The sequence below is a fragment of the Brassica napus genome, chromosome C7 (assembly GCF_020379485.1).
Source record: "Brassica napus cultivar Da-Ae chromosome C7, Da-Ae, whole genome shotgun sequence".
Taxonomy (NCBI): domain Eukaryota; kingdom Viridiplantae; phylum Streptophyta; class Magnoliopsida; order Brassicales; family Brassicaceae; genus Brassica; species Brassica napus.
In genome coordinates, this window is record NC_063450.1 from 17,402,702 (window position 1) to 17,416,496 (window position 13,795).

Here is a 13,795-nt window from a genome sequence, read left to right on the forward strand (position 1 = left end):
TATGCTCATTATCCAGAGAGAGACAAAAGTAGAAAGGCAAAAGAAAAATTCTACTTTTCAGAGTAAATCAGAGTGAAAGTTTTTCATCTCTTTTCTTTTTAATTGGCTGAATTTAAGCTTAAATGAGAGTAAATCTTTTTACTCTACATTTTGTTGTGCTGATTGTACCTTTTACAGGTAGACAATAAAATGGATTGTTAAAAGTAAATGGTGCCATCTCATGAATTCGTGCTATATGAAATCAGATTGATTGTGCTTTAAACAACCTGGAATGTACAATAGCATGGTTTGAAAGTTTATGAATGTTCTATTTCATATTACCGAAATAGTATAGAATTTCAACTCTGCCCCAACCCCTAAATATTAATTCCTAATTCCTAATTACTAAATCTAAACTCTAATAACTAAATTCTAAATATATTCTATATAATATTTTGAAATATGTTATTTTTATGTATAATCTATTCCATTTACATTAGTTGAGCTCCAATATAAAATAGTACGAGATTAAGAAGAGGTCGCACGTCAAATTCTGTTAGATCATGTTTCAGATATGAAAAAATTTATCAACAATCTTATTGATTAAGAAATTTTGGAGTTAAAAAAAAACAGAGAACAAAGGTCGAAGAAGTTGAACTAGTAGATGTTAATGGTGTTTTGGTATATAAAACACAAAATTCGTTGAATATCACAATCAAATTTTTTTGAGTTGTCTAGTGAATTATTAAATGTTCGAAGGTTATGCAAGGCAATTTCCCTTTAATTTTATCACATCATGCAAGATTTTATTCTGAAATATAAAATTCAAAGATACAGGTCACATTACACTAGAGAAGCTGTTTTGCAATAACCATTAAGTATCTATAAGGTAAAGGAAGAGAAGATTCAGAGTATGAGACGACCAATATCTCTGATAAGAGAGAGGCTTTCTCAAGAAAAGAGTGGCAAAGACTGCTCTCCGGAAGCATATGATATGATACGCTTTTTAAGAGGGGAAATGTAGTGAGCCCCGTGAAATGCAGCCGCTCTGAATGCATTCAAAGGTCCGAAATTCACTGCATACATCTTCTGGATCCCATCTAATACCGCCATCATTGCTATATTTGCAGGCTTTCTCTCTGCTTCATATCGTTTCAGCAGATTCGCCTACAAGACAAAATGTTCAATCAATCAATAACTGAGGGAAGAAGGTCATCAATATTTGGTTTAAAGAGTTAGAATCCAAGCGAGCATACGTACCTCGCCTATATCGGTACCAAGAGCGATGCCTTCTGCTATAGCTCTGGAGAGGGCACTCGCATCTGCAAATCCTAGATTAACTCCTTGGCCGGCCAAGGGGTGAACAGTATGAGCTGAGTCACCCACGAGAGCCACACGGTTTGAAACATAGTCTTTTGCATGCCTTAAAGACAAAGGAAACATCATTCTTTCTGATGAAAGCTTCACAACCTTTGGTGGAGTTTCAAACCTCTCCTTGGCAGATATGTTCACATCTCCTGTAAGCCAAGAGAGACTACTACCTCCTGAACTTGTTGTCTCTGGATGTGGGCCGTATCCATAATCCAGAGCGTCGTTTACAGCTTTGATGAAGTCATCCTCGCTCATGGATCTGCGATCTGAGGCCTCTGTTGGATCCATAGTCCATACTATGTTGCTAAACTTGTCGCCAACAGGAAGAAGTGCGATGGGTCCATTGGGTAAAAACCGTTGCCATGCAGTGAAGTTTTCGACAGTGTGCTCAACTGTACAGATTATAGCGTTCTGAGAGTAGTTCCATCCTGTTGTTTTGATCCCTGCCAACTCCCTCACTCGCGACTTGGACCCGTCGGCACCTACCACCAGTTTTGCATAGACGTTGTTTCCATCGCTTAGCTCCAGTTTCGCAAGGCGCCCTCGCATAAATAAATCTGCTGTGGATGGTACTTCACCAAGACCAGTCAAAGAAGAACTAGGTAACATATCCATTGAGTTTAACCTCGCTGGATAAATAGTCTTCTGAAGATCTGATTCCTGCAAATCCCAAGCTCTCTCGTGTTAGAAAAACAAAAATATGATTTATGAACTCTCTAAAATTCAGATAATCTGACTAAGAAGTTGAAGAAAGTACTAGCTGGTTTAGCAATTTATAAGAAATTACCACAAACTCTCTTTCTAAACTTGCGTTCAGGGGAAACCAGACTAGCTATATACATAAGCTTTTTGGAAGTTTGATATTTAGCTATGCTTCATTTATCGAAAGAAACGAATGAAAAGGTAGATGGAAATTTTGAAACGGGCAAAACTACTGCAATGACATGAGAAAGGACATGCAAGGTGCGAGTTACAAGGATGGGGGCATATAACGTATCCTTCTTAGGTAAACTGGGATGGAGCCAAGAAAGAAAAATACCTGAACACAAGATAGCTGAGAACTCTGAAGAACTTTATTCTCCACAACGCACCTGGATCATGTCAAGAATGAGTACATGGCTATAAACATCATCAAGGATGCAGATGTACTGTATATACCAATATGCTTACCCCAAGATATCTTGATCGACATCTTTAGCATTGTATCTTGTATATCCAAGGCCCGTGTAGTCCCAGACCTAAAACAACAACAACAAAAAATGACATAGGAGGACTTTGTTAACGTCTAGCAGATCATTATCAGTATATGCAGATCCTACACAGAGTAGATCATCACACCTAGATCTGATAACAGTTTTGGTTTTAAGATCAACTTCAAAATAAAGAGATAAGCGCCAAACGGCAGTACATCAAACCAATGTCGAGCCATGATCAAGAAATATGTTCCACCAAAATCATAGCCACAAACCAAAGTGAGCTATATGCATTTCAGAAGTTCTAAAATTTCAGCAGCCATAATATAACAACTTCGGGAGTATTAAGAAGTTAATAATCATTACCTGCATTTTGTCAAAATAGGCATGTCGCTGTTCTTCAATGTATTTCCAGGCACCAATATCTGCATGATAAAATGACACCAAAGTTATAACTATAAAGGAAATAAATGAACTTTATCAGGACACAGACTAGATCAAAATTTGGGTTCGAAGTGGCAAAAGCAGAGGATTTCAAACTCCTTACGCAACAATTTTTAAGCTCTTCTGGTAGCAAATTCTAGAAAATACAAACTGTGGGAAGAAATGAGAAAAGTTGAGAAACCTTTGAGGAAGGATATTGTTGCAGGTGTGACGGTACTGACTCTAGGATCAGGTAGGTGCCCTTTCTCAATGATGTTTTTTCTCCCCAAAAGAGGATTGTTGTCAATAATAGCAACATTCAAGTGCTTTGTCAATGGCTTGCTAGCTGAAAGAACAACATCAATGTCGTCAAAAATCAACAAAAACTAATTAACGGCTAATCTAATCGAGAGAAGAACAAGACTAGGAAGCAAACATGGGCTTACCTAACGAAGCAGCTAAAGCAATTCCAACCATTCCACCACCGACAATAGCAATGTCATGTTGTGGACTATCTCCCGTGGAATTTGCATTGCTCTCCTACAAATCATTTATCAAAAGTGACTATCAACTTGTACAAAATCATATTCAATGTCCCACTCTAGCAAACAAACAAGGTTCTTGTTGTCCCAAACATGATGAACTACACACTACATGGACCAAAGAAGACTTTGGGGATGTCAATATACACAACAAGAATATCTAAAGTGTCCTTCCAAGACAAGACAGCGAATTCACAAGGACATAAAAGCAGATCATCTTACATTGGAACCCGCAGTAGAAGAGACTTTGCGTGTCACATGAGTAGACCAAGCCCTCTGAAAGATATGTTTTGATCCACAGACATTAGTCCTAAGTTGCCTTGCAAGCACCCTGTCCCAGGGGACAATTACATCAGACATCACATGGTATATATATATATAGCTCTGGCCTTAAAAACTGAACAACAACACACACAAAGTAATCTAACAAGAAACCCAAATTTCTATACAGATTGCTGAATCTGTCCATACACCAGAAACATGATCACCGACACAAAAGCAAAAAAAAAAAAAAAAAAAAAATGGAGAAAGGGAGAACTCGTGAGAACCTGTTCATGGTGTTGCCAGCTTTGATACAGAATTGATAACGTATATGGACAAATTCAAATAAACCGGTTCGACCCGTGAACCCTATTTCACTCTGGATATCAGCAACAACAGTGAATCATGTAAGCAAGCGTCTTGGATTGGAGGTTAGAAGGAGAGTTTCGCCGGCAATTTTAATTAAGGGGTTATTCGGGTCGGGTTTACTTTCTTGGTCTGGGTCACGTATTATAATTTTGGTTATTAGGTTTTCAATCGAAACCCCGGTTCACTGCTGGACCGGTATCAAATGGTTTATTCAAATCATCCGGATTTACCCACTATGGGAGAAGAAGAAAAAAAAATGCAAAAGAAGCAGAATGATGATGATTGATTATCGTCACTCACCGCCCTGTGTGGCTGCAACCTCCGATGGTGATTTACGAACAGTCAAAAAAAAAAAAAAAAAATAGGCCTCCAACGTATTAAAACATGCTACTTATAAAACTGTTACTATGATTAAAATAATAAACAATAATATCTAGGAAAAACATCTCACATGGAATAAAGAGTTTGCATCTTATGTCTTATAAACGTAGTCATCAAGACCATAAAAATCAAAATTTGTTTTGTTATGTTTCTCCTTTTCTTCATAGCTTTCTCGCAGTATCAATGATTTCATATTTGCACATGTTTCTCGAATCTGAAAAGCAAAGAAAAACAGTAGTCATCTAAAACATACAAAAAATCATAAGAAACGGTTCTTTCGAGCTTTACTCGATGCAAAATCATGAATAATAGTTTTAAAATCAATGTCTTATAACATGTTTTTTTCAATGCATAAAATAGCTAAACCATTCAATCTTTCTTGAGACATTGAAGATCGTAAATAACTTTTCAGTAATTTTAATTTTGAAAAACTTATTTCCGCTGAAGCTACAGTCACAGGTATGGTCAAAAGAATGCGATAAGCAATTGAAACATTTTGATAACAACCCACACTTTCAACAAACTCAAGAACTTCACTAGGTTCCATAGGCACATCAGGTAAAGTAGTTTGCAAGATTCTCAATTCACAATAAAAATCATTTAAATCAACATCTGAAGAATTACCATAAGAAAAAACTTTGTGAAAGTTAGTACAATGTTCTCTTATTTCACTTTCACCTAATACCTTTATTTTTTTCAAATCAAATAGAAATCCAAAAACATTTTTAAAATTCACCATTTGATCAAATCTGTTCCAGACTGAAGTTATTGCCATGTCTACCACAACTAGAAAGTAATTAACTCTGAAATCATCCTCACCAATTAGTACTTCTTCACCTAACTGGGTTTCATCAAATTGTTTTTTCCTAAAGATACGACGCTTACTTGGAAAGACAGGATCAACATCCATATCATGAGCAATATTTTGAGCTATACCCAAACTAGAGGCAAACCTTCATGTCTAAACTTCTCCAAAAATAAAACTACACCTTCTAGTTGTTTCAAAGCATTATCAATACAGACAGATTTAGCTTGTAGTTTTTACTCACCGAATTAATAGAAAACAAAATTTCATACCAAATGACCATGCCAAGTAAGAATTCAAAATTTTCAATGACAAGATTAAGCTTTCATCATCACTTTTTGTCATAGCATCATCACATGATTCATATAATTCCAATAAAGCTGGCCTTACTTGTGGAGCTTGAAATCTGATTGCTTTGACACTCTTGATTCGACTCTCCCAACGAGTATTGCATAAGGATTTCACTGTAAAAAAGGAACATGGTCAAGTAAAATCTTCCATCTCTTTGTAGAACCAGAAAACAAGGCATATATACGCTGCAAAATTCCAAAGAATGAAATAGCCTTAACACATGAATGAGCCATATCGCTAACCACAAGATTAAGACTATGACAAGCACATGGCATATACAATGCGTTTGGATTTATATCAAGAAATCGTTTCTGAACACCTTGATGTTTTCCTTTCATATTGGAACCATTATCATAACCTTGACCTCTCACATTACCAACATCAAGAGTAAGAGACTTTAGAGAATCTAACAATTTTTCAAAAAGTCCTAATCCGGATGTGTCATCTACCTTAACAAACTCTAAGAAGTACTCTTGTACTCTTACTTTTTTTTTTGACAGATTCACACATCGTATTATTAGAGTCATTTGCTCTTGATGGCTCACATCTGGTGTACAATCAAGAATGACAAAAATATTTTGCCTCTTTAATGACTTCTACTATAGAAAGTTGAACATTATGAGCTAAAAAAGAGATAAACTCATTCTGAATATTATGACCAAGATAATGATGATGACCAAACCCCGGCACGAAAAGTGTCAAGAAGGGTGCGATCATACCAGCACTAATGCACCGGATCCCAACAGAACTCCGCAGTTAAGCGTGCTTGGACGAGAGTAGTACTAGGATGGGTGACCTCCCGGGAAGTCCTCGTGTTGCACCCCTTTTTATTCGTAACCTGGAAGTGAAGGTAACACTAAGTGAAAATTGTATGCGCCGCATTCTAAATAGAAATTTTTTTTTTGTTGGAGTAACAAATAATATAGGTATTAAAACCTTTTAACCATCTCTATTACATGTTATAATTGTGGCATCAATAACATGTATAGGAAACTGAGTTATTTGAATTTTATTTAAATAGTCATTTTATAATATTCATTTTGATATTTCATATATTCAAAGAAAAGATCAATTAGTTAAACGCTCCGTTTTGGTGAGAGGGGGATTTCTGGGCGATAGCGAGCTAGGGTTACGGGCTATGGTTTCTGATGCGCCGCCTGAACCGCCAGGTTCTCCGGCGAGGGTTTTGGACGAGAAAGAGATGGGAGATGAAGGTTCGTCGGTGGGTAACTCGGATCCGGTAGTTGGGGCAAAACCCATTGCTCCGTCTTGGGTGTCTGTGGCGCAAGACAAGAGAGTTCTAAAGAAGTATGAGGTAGAGATTTCGAACAAGGATGGGTTGAATTCGGTGGAGATTCCAGATGATGTTCTTGCCAGTTCCACGCCGCTGTGGGAGGATTTCATAGTGGGAAAGTTCCTGGATATCTCCCCCCACGTCGCAAAGGTTCACATGGTGCTGAATAAGATCTGGAAATATGGTGAGGTCTCTGCAAAGGTTGAGGTATTTGAGGTCAATGCTACGACAATGAGGTTCCGGGTCGCAAACCCAAAGGCTAGGGAAAAAATTCTGAAAAGGGGGATGTGGAACATAGTTGGGGTTCCAATGGTGGTATCAAAGTGGTCGCCAAGGTCAGAGGAAGAAAAACAGGAGGAGGAGGCAACTCCAATGTGGGTACATCTTCGCGGTGTCCCGTTGCACATGTACTCCTGGGAAGGGCTTGGCTTTATCACAAGTGTTGTTGGATTCCCGGCAAAACTACATCCAGAGACAGTCGCGTGTACTAATTTTGAAGTTGCAAAAGTGTTTGCAAAGGTGGATGTCTCCAAACCTTTACCTAAAGAGATCAAATTCAAGTGGAATGGAAAGGAGTTCGTAGTGGGGTTTCACTTTCCTTGGCTCCCAACTAAGTGTAGAATCTGTGACAAATGGGGTCACGCGGAAGAAGTATGTAGCTCGAAAGGAAAAGAAACAGAGGGAAGGGATGAAATAAGGTCTGTAGCAGAGGATGTAAGGGATGTGTCTCTGGAAATTTTGGAGTCTGGAAAAGCACATCAAGAAGTAGTAGTGACAGGGAGTAAACGAGAGGACGAGGAAACACATCAGGCAGTTGCTGTGGTAGAGAAGAATTTGGAGATAGAGATGATACATAAGGAGCCGGAAAAGCCTAGGGATGAGGTCATTGAGGTAAATGGAGAAATACAAAAGGAGGGGACAAATCTAATGGAGAGGTCAACAAGTGACAACTGGTACAGCGTCTCTCCTACTAAGGTCGGAAGATCTCCGGTAAATCCCTTTGTCACTCAAAGGGAGGACAGTCATATCTCGGCTTCTAAGGTTTCTGTTCTCAGTGTGGGGGATGAGGAGGAAGGAGAAATCTTGCAAGACAGGGAGTTGGTTGAGTGTGATGCTACTGACATGGGTAATGATGAGGCAGGGCAGCTTGAGGAAGACTTCATTAATCAGCAGTGTGCAAATCGAAAGTTGAAAGGGAAGAAAGCTAAGTCTCAGGATGCAAATCCGAGGGCAATGAGCACAAGGTCTTCTCGTCGTCATCATTAATATGTCAAGTTTCTTTTGGAATGTGCGCGGTTTCAACAAAACTTTGAAGCATTCCGTGTTAAAAGATTGGCTGAGTAATAAAGACTTGAAATTTGGGTGTATTTTGGAGACTAGAGTAAAAGAAAAGAAGGCTGGGAGAATTTTGGGGTCTGTGTTCAGAGATTGGTCAGCGATGACAAATTATGAGCATAGTCAAGGAGGAAGAATCTGGTTGCTTTGGAGAGATACAGTGCGTATATCTCCGGTATATAAGACGGATCAGCTAATCACTGTATCCGTTGCTTTACAAGATGAAGAAGAATTTTTTTGCTCGTTTGTTTATGCAAGCAATCAAGTGGAAGAAAGAAAGGTGCTATGGGAAGATTTGATCCATCACAACGCTTCTCCATTGTTTCAACAAAAGGCGTGGATCATAATGGGGGACTTTAACGAGATATTGGATGGGAGTGAACACTCTGAATTTGAAAACTTTGGGAGGTTAGCAGTGGGTATGCGAGATTTTCAAAGAATGGCTCTTCGGTGTCAACTTTCCGATCTCGGCTATCAAGGACCTCTCTTCACTTGGTGCAATAAGAGAGACGAGGGACTGATTTGCAAGAAGCTAGACAGAGTCTTGGTGAACCATGTGGCACTGCACAGATTTGGGAATGCTTATGCTGTTTTTGAGTCAGGGGGCTGTTCTGATCACATGAGGTGCAAAATTCATTTGTTGCAAGACTCTGAGAAGATTCGAAGACCTTTCAAATATGTCAACGCCACTGGTAGGCTCCCTACATTCCTGCCTATGGTAAAAGAGTATTGGGACTCAACAGAAAAATTATTCCATTCCACTTCAGCCATGTTTCGGTTCTCAAAGAAGTTAAAGGACCTTAAGCCGCTGATTAGGAACCTTGGTAGAGATCAGTTGGGCAATCTATCCTTAAGAACCAAAGAGGCACATGCGGTACTTTGTGATAAGCAGAAGAGTACTCTAGCTAACCCAAGTGGGGAGGCAGTTCAGGAAGAGGCAGAGGCATATGGTAATTGGCTTCACCTTGCGGGGTTAGAAGAAGATTTTCTCAAACAGCGGTCTAAGTTGCATTGGTTGGATGTGGGAGACCAAAACAATACGACGTTCCACAACTCAATAAAAACTAGACAAGCTCAAAACACTATGCGGGAAGTCAGATGCCCAAATGGTTCTATGGTTAAGCAACACTCGGGGATAAAGGCCGAGGCAGGGAGATAATTTGCGGAGATTCTCAATCAGACACCGGAGAGCTATCATGGAGTATCTGTGGAGGAGTTAAGGAGTCTGTTGGATTTTGAATGCTCAGGGAATGATTGTAGAAACTTGGAGGCTGTTGTAACTTCTGAAGAGATCAAGAATGTCCTTTTCTCTATGCCATCAAATAAGTCGCCAGGACCTGACGGGTTTTCATGCGAATTCTTTAAAACAGCTTGGTCGGTTGTCTCTCATGACTTCATAGTAGCAGTACAATCAGTCTTTCAACTGGGGTTCCTCCCAAAGGGTATCAACTCAACAATCTTGGCGCTCATACCAAAGAAGTCAGCTGCGATGGAGATGAGAGACTTTAGACCCATTGCTTGCTGCAATGTGATTTATAAAGTCGTCTCAAAAATCCTTGCAAACCGATTAAAACAGATGCTCCCGAGGATCATTGTTGCAAATCAGTCTGCGTTTGTGAAAGGCAGGTTACTGATGGAAAATGTGATGCTGGCATCAAAATTGGTAGCTGATTACCATAAGGACTCAATCACGCCGCGCTGTGCTATGAAAATCGACATCTCCAAGGCTTTTGACTCTGTCCAATAGACCTTCCTGCTGAACAGTTTAGAGGCTTTGGGATTCCCTGCAAGATTCATACATTGGATAAATTTATGTGTTACCACTCCCTCCTTCTCGGTTCAGGTTAATGGAGATTTAGCAGGCTACTTTCAGAGCTCAAGGGGTCTTAGACAGGGGTGTTCCCTTTCTCCCTATCTTTTTGTCCTTTGCATGAATGTTATGTCGTATAAAATCGACAAAGATTTCCAGGAGAGGAGATTTGGTCTTCACCCGCGATGTCAATCGGTTTCTCTTACCCATCTTTGTTTCGCCGATGACCTGATGGTGTTTGTGGAAGGCAGTAAGGCGTCGGTGGAAGGAGTCCTATCAGTTTTTGAGGAATTTGAAGGTTGGTCTGGTCTCTCTATTAGTTTGGAGAAATCTACTATTTTCATGGATGGGGTTTCTGAAGTGGAGAGAAGTAGAATCCTCACTAACTTTCCGTTTGCTGAGGGTAAACTGCCAGTTCGCTACCTGGGGTTGCCCCTGATGACAAAAGGAATGGTTAGACAATACTATCTGCCATTGATAGAAAAGATCCGTGGTCGGATTTGTTCTTGGACATCTCGGTTTTTATCCTACGCAGGGAGACTGCAATTAATTAAGTCTGTCTTGATGAGTACTGTAAACTTTTGGGCCACGGCATTTCGTCTTCCAAGTCAGTGCTCAAAAGAGATTGAGCAACTCTGCTCAGGGTTCCTATGGTCAGGGCCAGAACTCAAGTCCACTGGAGTTAAAGTTGGGTGGAAGGACATATGTAAGACAAAAGAGGAGGGTGGATTGGGGATCAGAACGCTGAAGGAAATGAACTACATGTATGGTCTAAAACTCATATGGATCAATGGATCAGAAGGAATTTGCTTAAAAAGAAGAGTTTTTGGGAAGTAAAAGAGAGCACGCAGACAGGCTCTTGGGTTTGGAGGAAAATGCTCAAGTTGAGAGATGTCGCTAGAACGTTCCATATGAAGGCAGTAGGGAATGGGAGACATATTTCCTTCTGGTTTGATCGCTGGTCGGAGATTGGGGTGATGATTGAGGTACTTGGTGACAGAGGTTTAATTGAAATGGGAATTCGTCGGGAAGCCACTTTGGAGGAGGCGATTTGGAACCATCGGAGGAGGAAGAGACATAGACGGCCTCTGTTAAATGAAGTCGAAAAGGAGCTGAGTATAGTCAAAGAGAAGCTGATTCTGGATATGGACGATGTGGATTTGTGGAGATGGAAGTCATGTTTCAAACCCAGCTTCTCAACTGCTGAGACTTGGTCGATGACCAGAGAAATAGCGACGCCATGCATCTGGGGGCAGAGTATCTGGTTCGCACAGGCCACACCAAAATTTGCCTTCATGACCTGGATTGCCATACGAGACCGACTAGCCACAATGGATCGAATCGCTGTTTGGAATCCAGGTGTAGACACTACTTGTGTGTTATGTAAAAGAGCCCCTGAGACAAGAAATCACCTCTTTTTTGAGTGCTCCTTCTCATCCTGGATTTGGGAACATCTTGTCAAAGGGCTGTTGGGAAGAGCCTACTCGAATAAGTGGAATATAATGGTGGAGCTAATATCTGTTTCGACAATGGAGAAAAGGAAAAGGTTCTGTCTCAGATATGCATTGCAGATCACTGTGTATACACTGTGGTGGGAGCGTAACAAGCGACGACATGGTGACCCTCCAAGGCCGATGCAAGTTTTGGCTAAATTCATAGATAAGTCAATCAGGAACAAGCTGAGCGTAGTGCAAATGAAGGATATGAAAGGTATGAGGGATAGTCTGCAATATTGGTTTGGCACAAGAATGTAAATAAGTTTTGGTAGCTAGGAGGTAGAATGCTAGAGGGGTTGTAGCTGTAAAAATTTCGAAGGCTTTACCTATCAAAGATCCACTTGATGTAAAAAGGTTTTTGGTGAATAAAATTTAACATTCATTCAAAAAAAAAAAAAATGATGATGAATTTCTTGACTTTGAATGCGTTTAATATGATCTTGAATTACCAAGTCAAATTCTGCAATCATCTCAATAGAGCCTAAGAAATTACCATTGTTATCTTGATAAAGTTTCTCATTTATTCCTCTAAATGCCAAATTCCGCTTAGCAAGAAATTTCACTTCAGCAATTATTCTAGTTAAAACAAGTCTCCAACGCTCTTTTTCTTTTGCTATTTCCTTTTGTAATTCTTTATCAATCGTCAGATTTTTTTCCAATCTAACTTTCAATTCATTCCAAGTTTTCATGTTAGTCATATGATCTGCACTTATTTCATGGTGTTTAAGCCTATCACTAAGATGCTTCCAATCTCTTAATCCATCATTAGCTAACGAACTTAAGGAAACACTAGATTTAAACAACTTGCAACAAAAATAGTAACATTTGTCCTCATGTTTCGAATAAACCAGCCAATTTCTATCCCTAATTTCCCCATTACTCAATTTCCTAGAATAATAAACATTTGAAAAATGTCTAGAGCTCTTATCTAAGGGACACACAAGATTCATTTCTCTTTCAAACCCTTTTTCAACCAAAAAATCTTTCATTCTATTATCAAAGTTATTCCAATACCTAGGATCATATATATCGATGAATGAGCTTTTTGGTTCATGAACATTCATACTTTCAACATTAGATTCATCTAACCCATTATCATGCTCACTCAGTGACTAATACTATCATCAAAATGATCTTTTGATTCAGTACTATTATCTTCAGTAGCAGGTTCAAGATTTTCATTAACATTTTTTTATCACAAATCTATCCATCGAACTTTTCTAAGATTTTAAAAATAATTCTGCTACCTTTCTTTTTTTTTCTTTTTTGACATCCTGAATCACCGGTCATGATTTAAGCAAAAATATCAAATAAACAGAAAAATATCAGAATTCCCAAAGAAAGAGTGAACCTGAAATTAGAAAAATACTTGAAAATTCAGTTAGACCATTCACACTCTAAGTTTTTGATTGAAACACCATATATAAGAACTTCGGATGGGGAAAAAGTGATTTTTTTCTTATATATTTTTCAGACTAAAATTGTGTGAACACAAAAAATATATGACAGATCTAGAAACGAAATCTTACCAGAGAGACTAGAGTGATCAAATCGAAGTTTCTGATGTAAAAATGAATTTTCTGAGATTTAGAGTCTAGAAAAAAAAGATGAAAGGATTTTGTAAGAACAAGTTAACCAAAAAGAAAAGAAAACAGAAAACCCTAAATAATCTAGAGATCGACACTTTACAACGTTAACTATTTTTTTTTTTAAATGGGCCCATACCTTGTGGACTCCACTGCTATGTCTATATTTTTTCTTAAACCCATCGCCCAAGGCTAATAATACTTCTCAAAAGAATCTGTCAAAACTTTGAATAATTACAAGATCAACTAAAAAAAATTTTTTTAATGGACCCCTTGTTTCGCGGGCCCAGGGCGGTGCACCGATTGTACTTGCCTTTGAGCCGGCCCTGCTTGAATTACTCGAATTCCGGGAGAACGATTGTAATGATAATATGATATGGCGTTCATAGAAAAATATCATCTTGTGTTAAAAACGAGTAAACGACAATACGCAACGCAACTGTATAAAGAAACAAATCAATAAGCTATATACGGAATAATTAACACTATAAAACCACATGATAAAATTTTCTTAACTTGCGGAGAAAATGTCATTTTGATATAGTAAATACCGTTGTACGTTATAGGACAGCTTAATTATATAGTATAAAAAATAAGTT

At 38.7% G+C, this 13,795-nt stretch overlaps 3 protein-coding genes and 1 non-coding gene across 5 annotated transcripts; 3 read left to right on the forward strand and 1 right to left on the reverse strand.

The window, feature by feature from the left end:
- Window positions 1-773: 773 nt before the first annotated feature.
- Window positions 774-4,260, reverse strand: LOC125575143 (ubiquinone biosynthesis monooxygenase COQ6, mitochondrial-like). 2 transcript variants are annotated; one of them, XM_048763520.1, is made up of 10 exons: window positions 4,104-4,214; window positions 4,057-4,071; window positions 3,731-3,839; window positions 3,413-3,506; window positions 3,169-3,312; window positions 2,910-2,968; window positions 2,521-2,588; window positions 2,390-2,441; window positions 1,240-2,010; window positions 774-1,146 (listed from the first exon to the last, which is right to left on the reverse strand). In XM_048763520.1, exons 2-10 carry the CDS (start codon window positions 4,062-4,064, stop codon window positions 931-933), a joined length of 1,521 nt encoding a protein of 506 aa, XP_048619477.1. In that variant the 5' UTR covers window positions 4,065-4,071; window positions 4,104-4,214; the 3' UTR covers window positions 774-930. The 2 variants fall into 2 exon arrangements, with proteins under 2 accessions (XP_048619477.1, XP_048619476.1); XM_048763519.1 differs by having other exon boundaries at window positions 4,057-4,260.
- A 2,120-nt stretch (window positions 4,261-6,380) lies between these two features.
- On the forward strand, window positions 6,381-6,499 carry LOC125590840. The gene has a single exon (XR_007326842.1). It is a non-coding gene; the product is annotated as a 5S ribosomal RNA (ribosomal RNA).
- Window positions 6,500-8,407: 1,908 nt separating this feature from the next.
- LOC125590455 lies at window positions 8,408-10,051 on the forward strand. Its single transcript, XM_048764029.1, has 2 exons — window positions 8,408-9,413; window positions 9,552-10,051. Exons 1-2 carry the CDS (start codon window positions 8,408-8,410, stop codon window positions 10,049-10,051), a joined length of 1,506 nt encoding a protein of 501 aa, XP_048619986.1.
- Window positions 10,052-10,989: 938 nt separating this feature from the next.
- Window positions 10,990-11,868, forward strand: LOC106447974. Its single transcript, XM_013889915.2, has one exon. It carries the CDS (start codon window positions 10,990-10,992, stop codon window positions 11,866-11,868), a length of 879 nt encoding a protein of 292 aa, XP_013745369.2.
- Window positions 11,869-13,795: the final 1,927 nt, after the last annotated feature.

What these genes read in the sequence shown, in the direction of transcription:
- LOC125575143 (XM_048763519.1), bottom strand. An exon ending in AACAATATCCTTCCTCAAAG is followed by an intron (nt 2,969 to 3,168) that starts GTTTCTCAACTT and finishes TTTATCATGCAG; the next exon opens with ATATTGGTGCCTGGAAATAC. An exon ending in GTCGATCAAGATATCTTGGG is followed by an intron (nt 2,442 to 2,520) that starts GTAAGCATATTG and finishes GACATGATCCAG; the next exon opens with GTGCGTTGTGGAGAATAAAG.
- LOC125590455 (XM_048764029.1), top strand. Translation starts at nt 8,408, where the DNA reads ATGACAAATTATGAGCATAGTCAAGGAGGAAGAATCTGGTTGCTTTGG. An exon ending in GGAAGTCAGATGCCCAAATG is followed by an intron (nt 9,414 to 9,551) that starts GTTCTATGGTTA and finishes TTGAATGCTCAG; the next exon opens with GGAATGATTGTAGAAACTTG.
- LOC106447974 (XM_013889915.2), top strand. Translation starts at nt 10,990, where the DNA reads ATGCTCAAGTTGAGAGATGTCGCTAGAACGTTCCATATGAAGGCAGTA.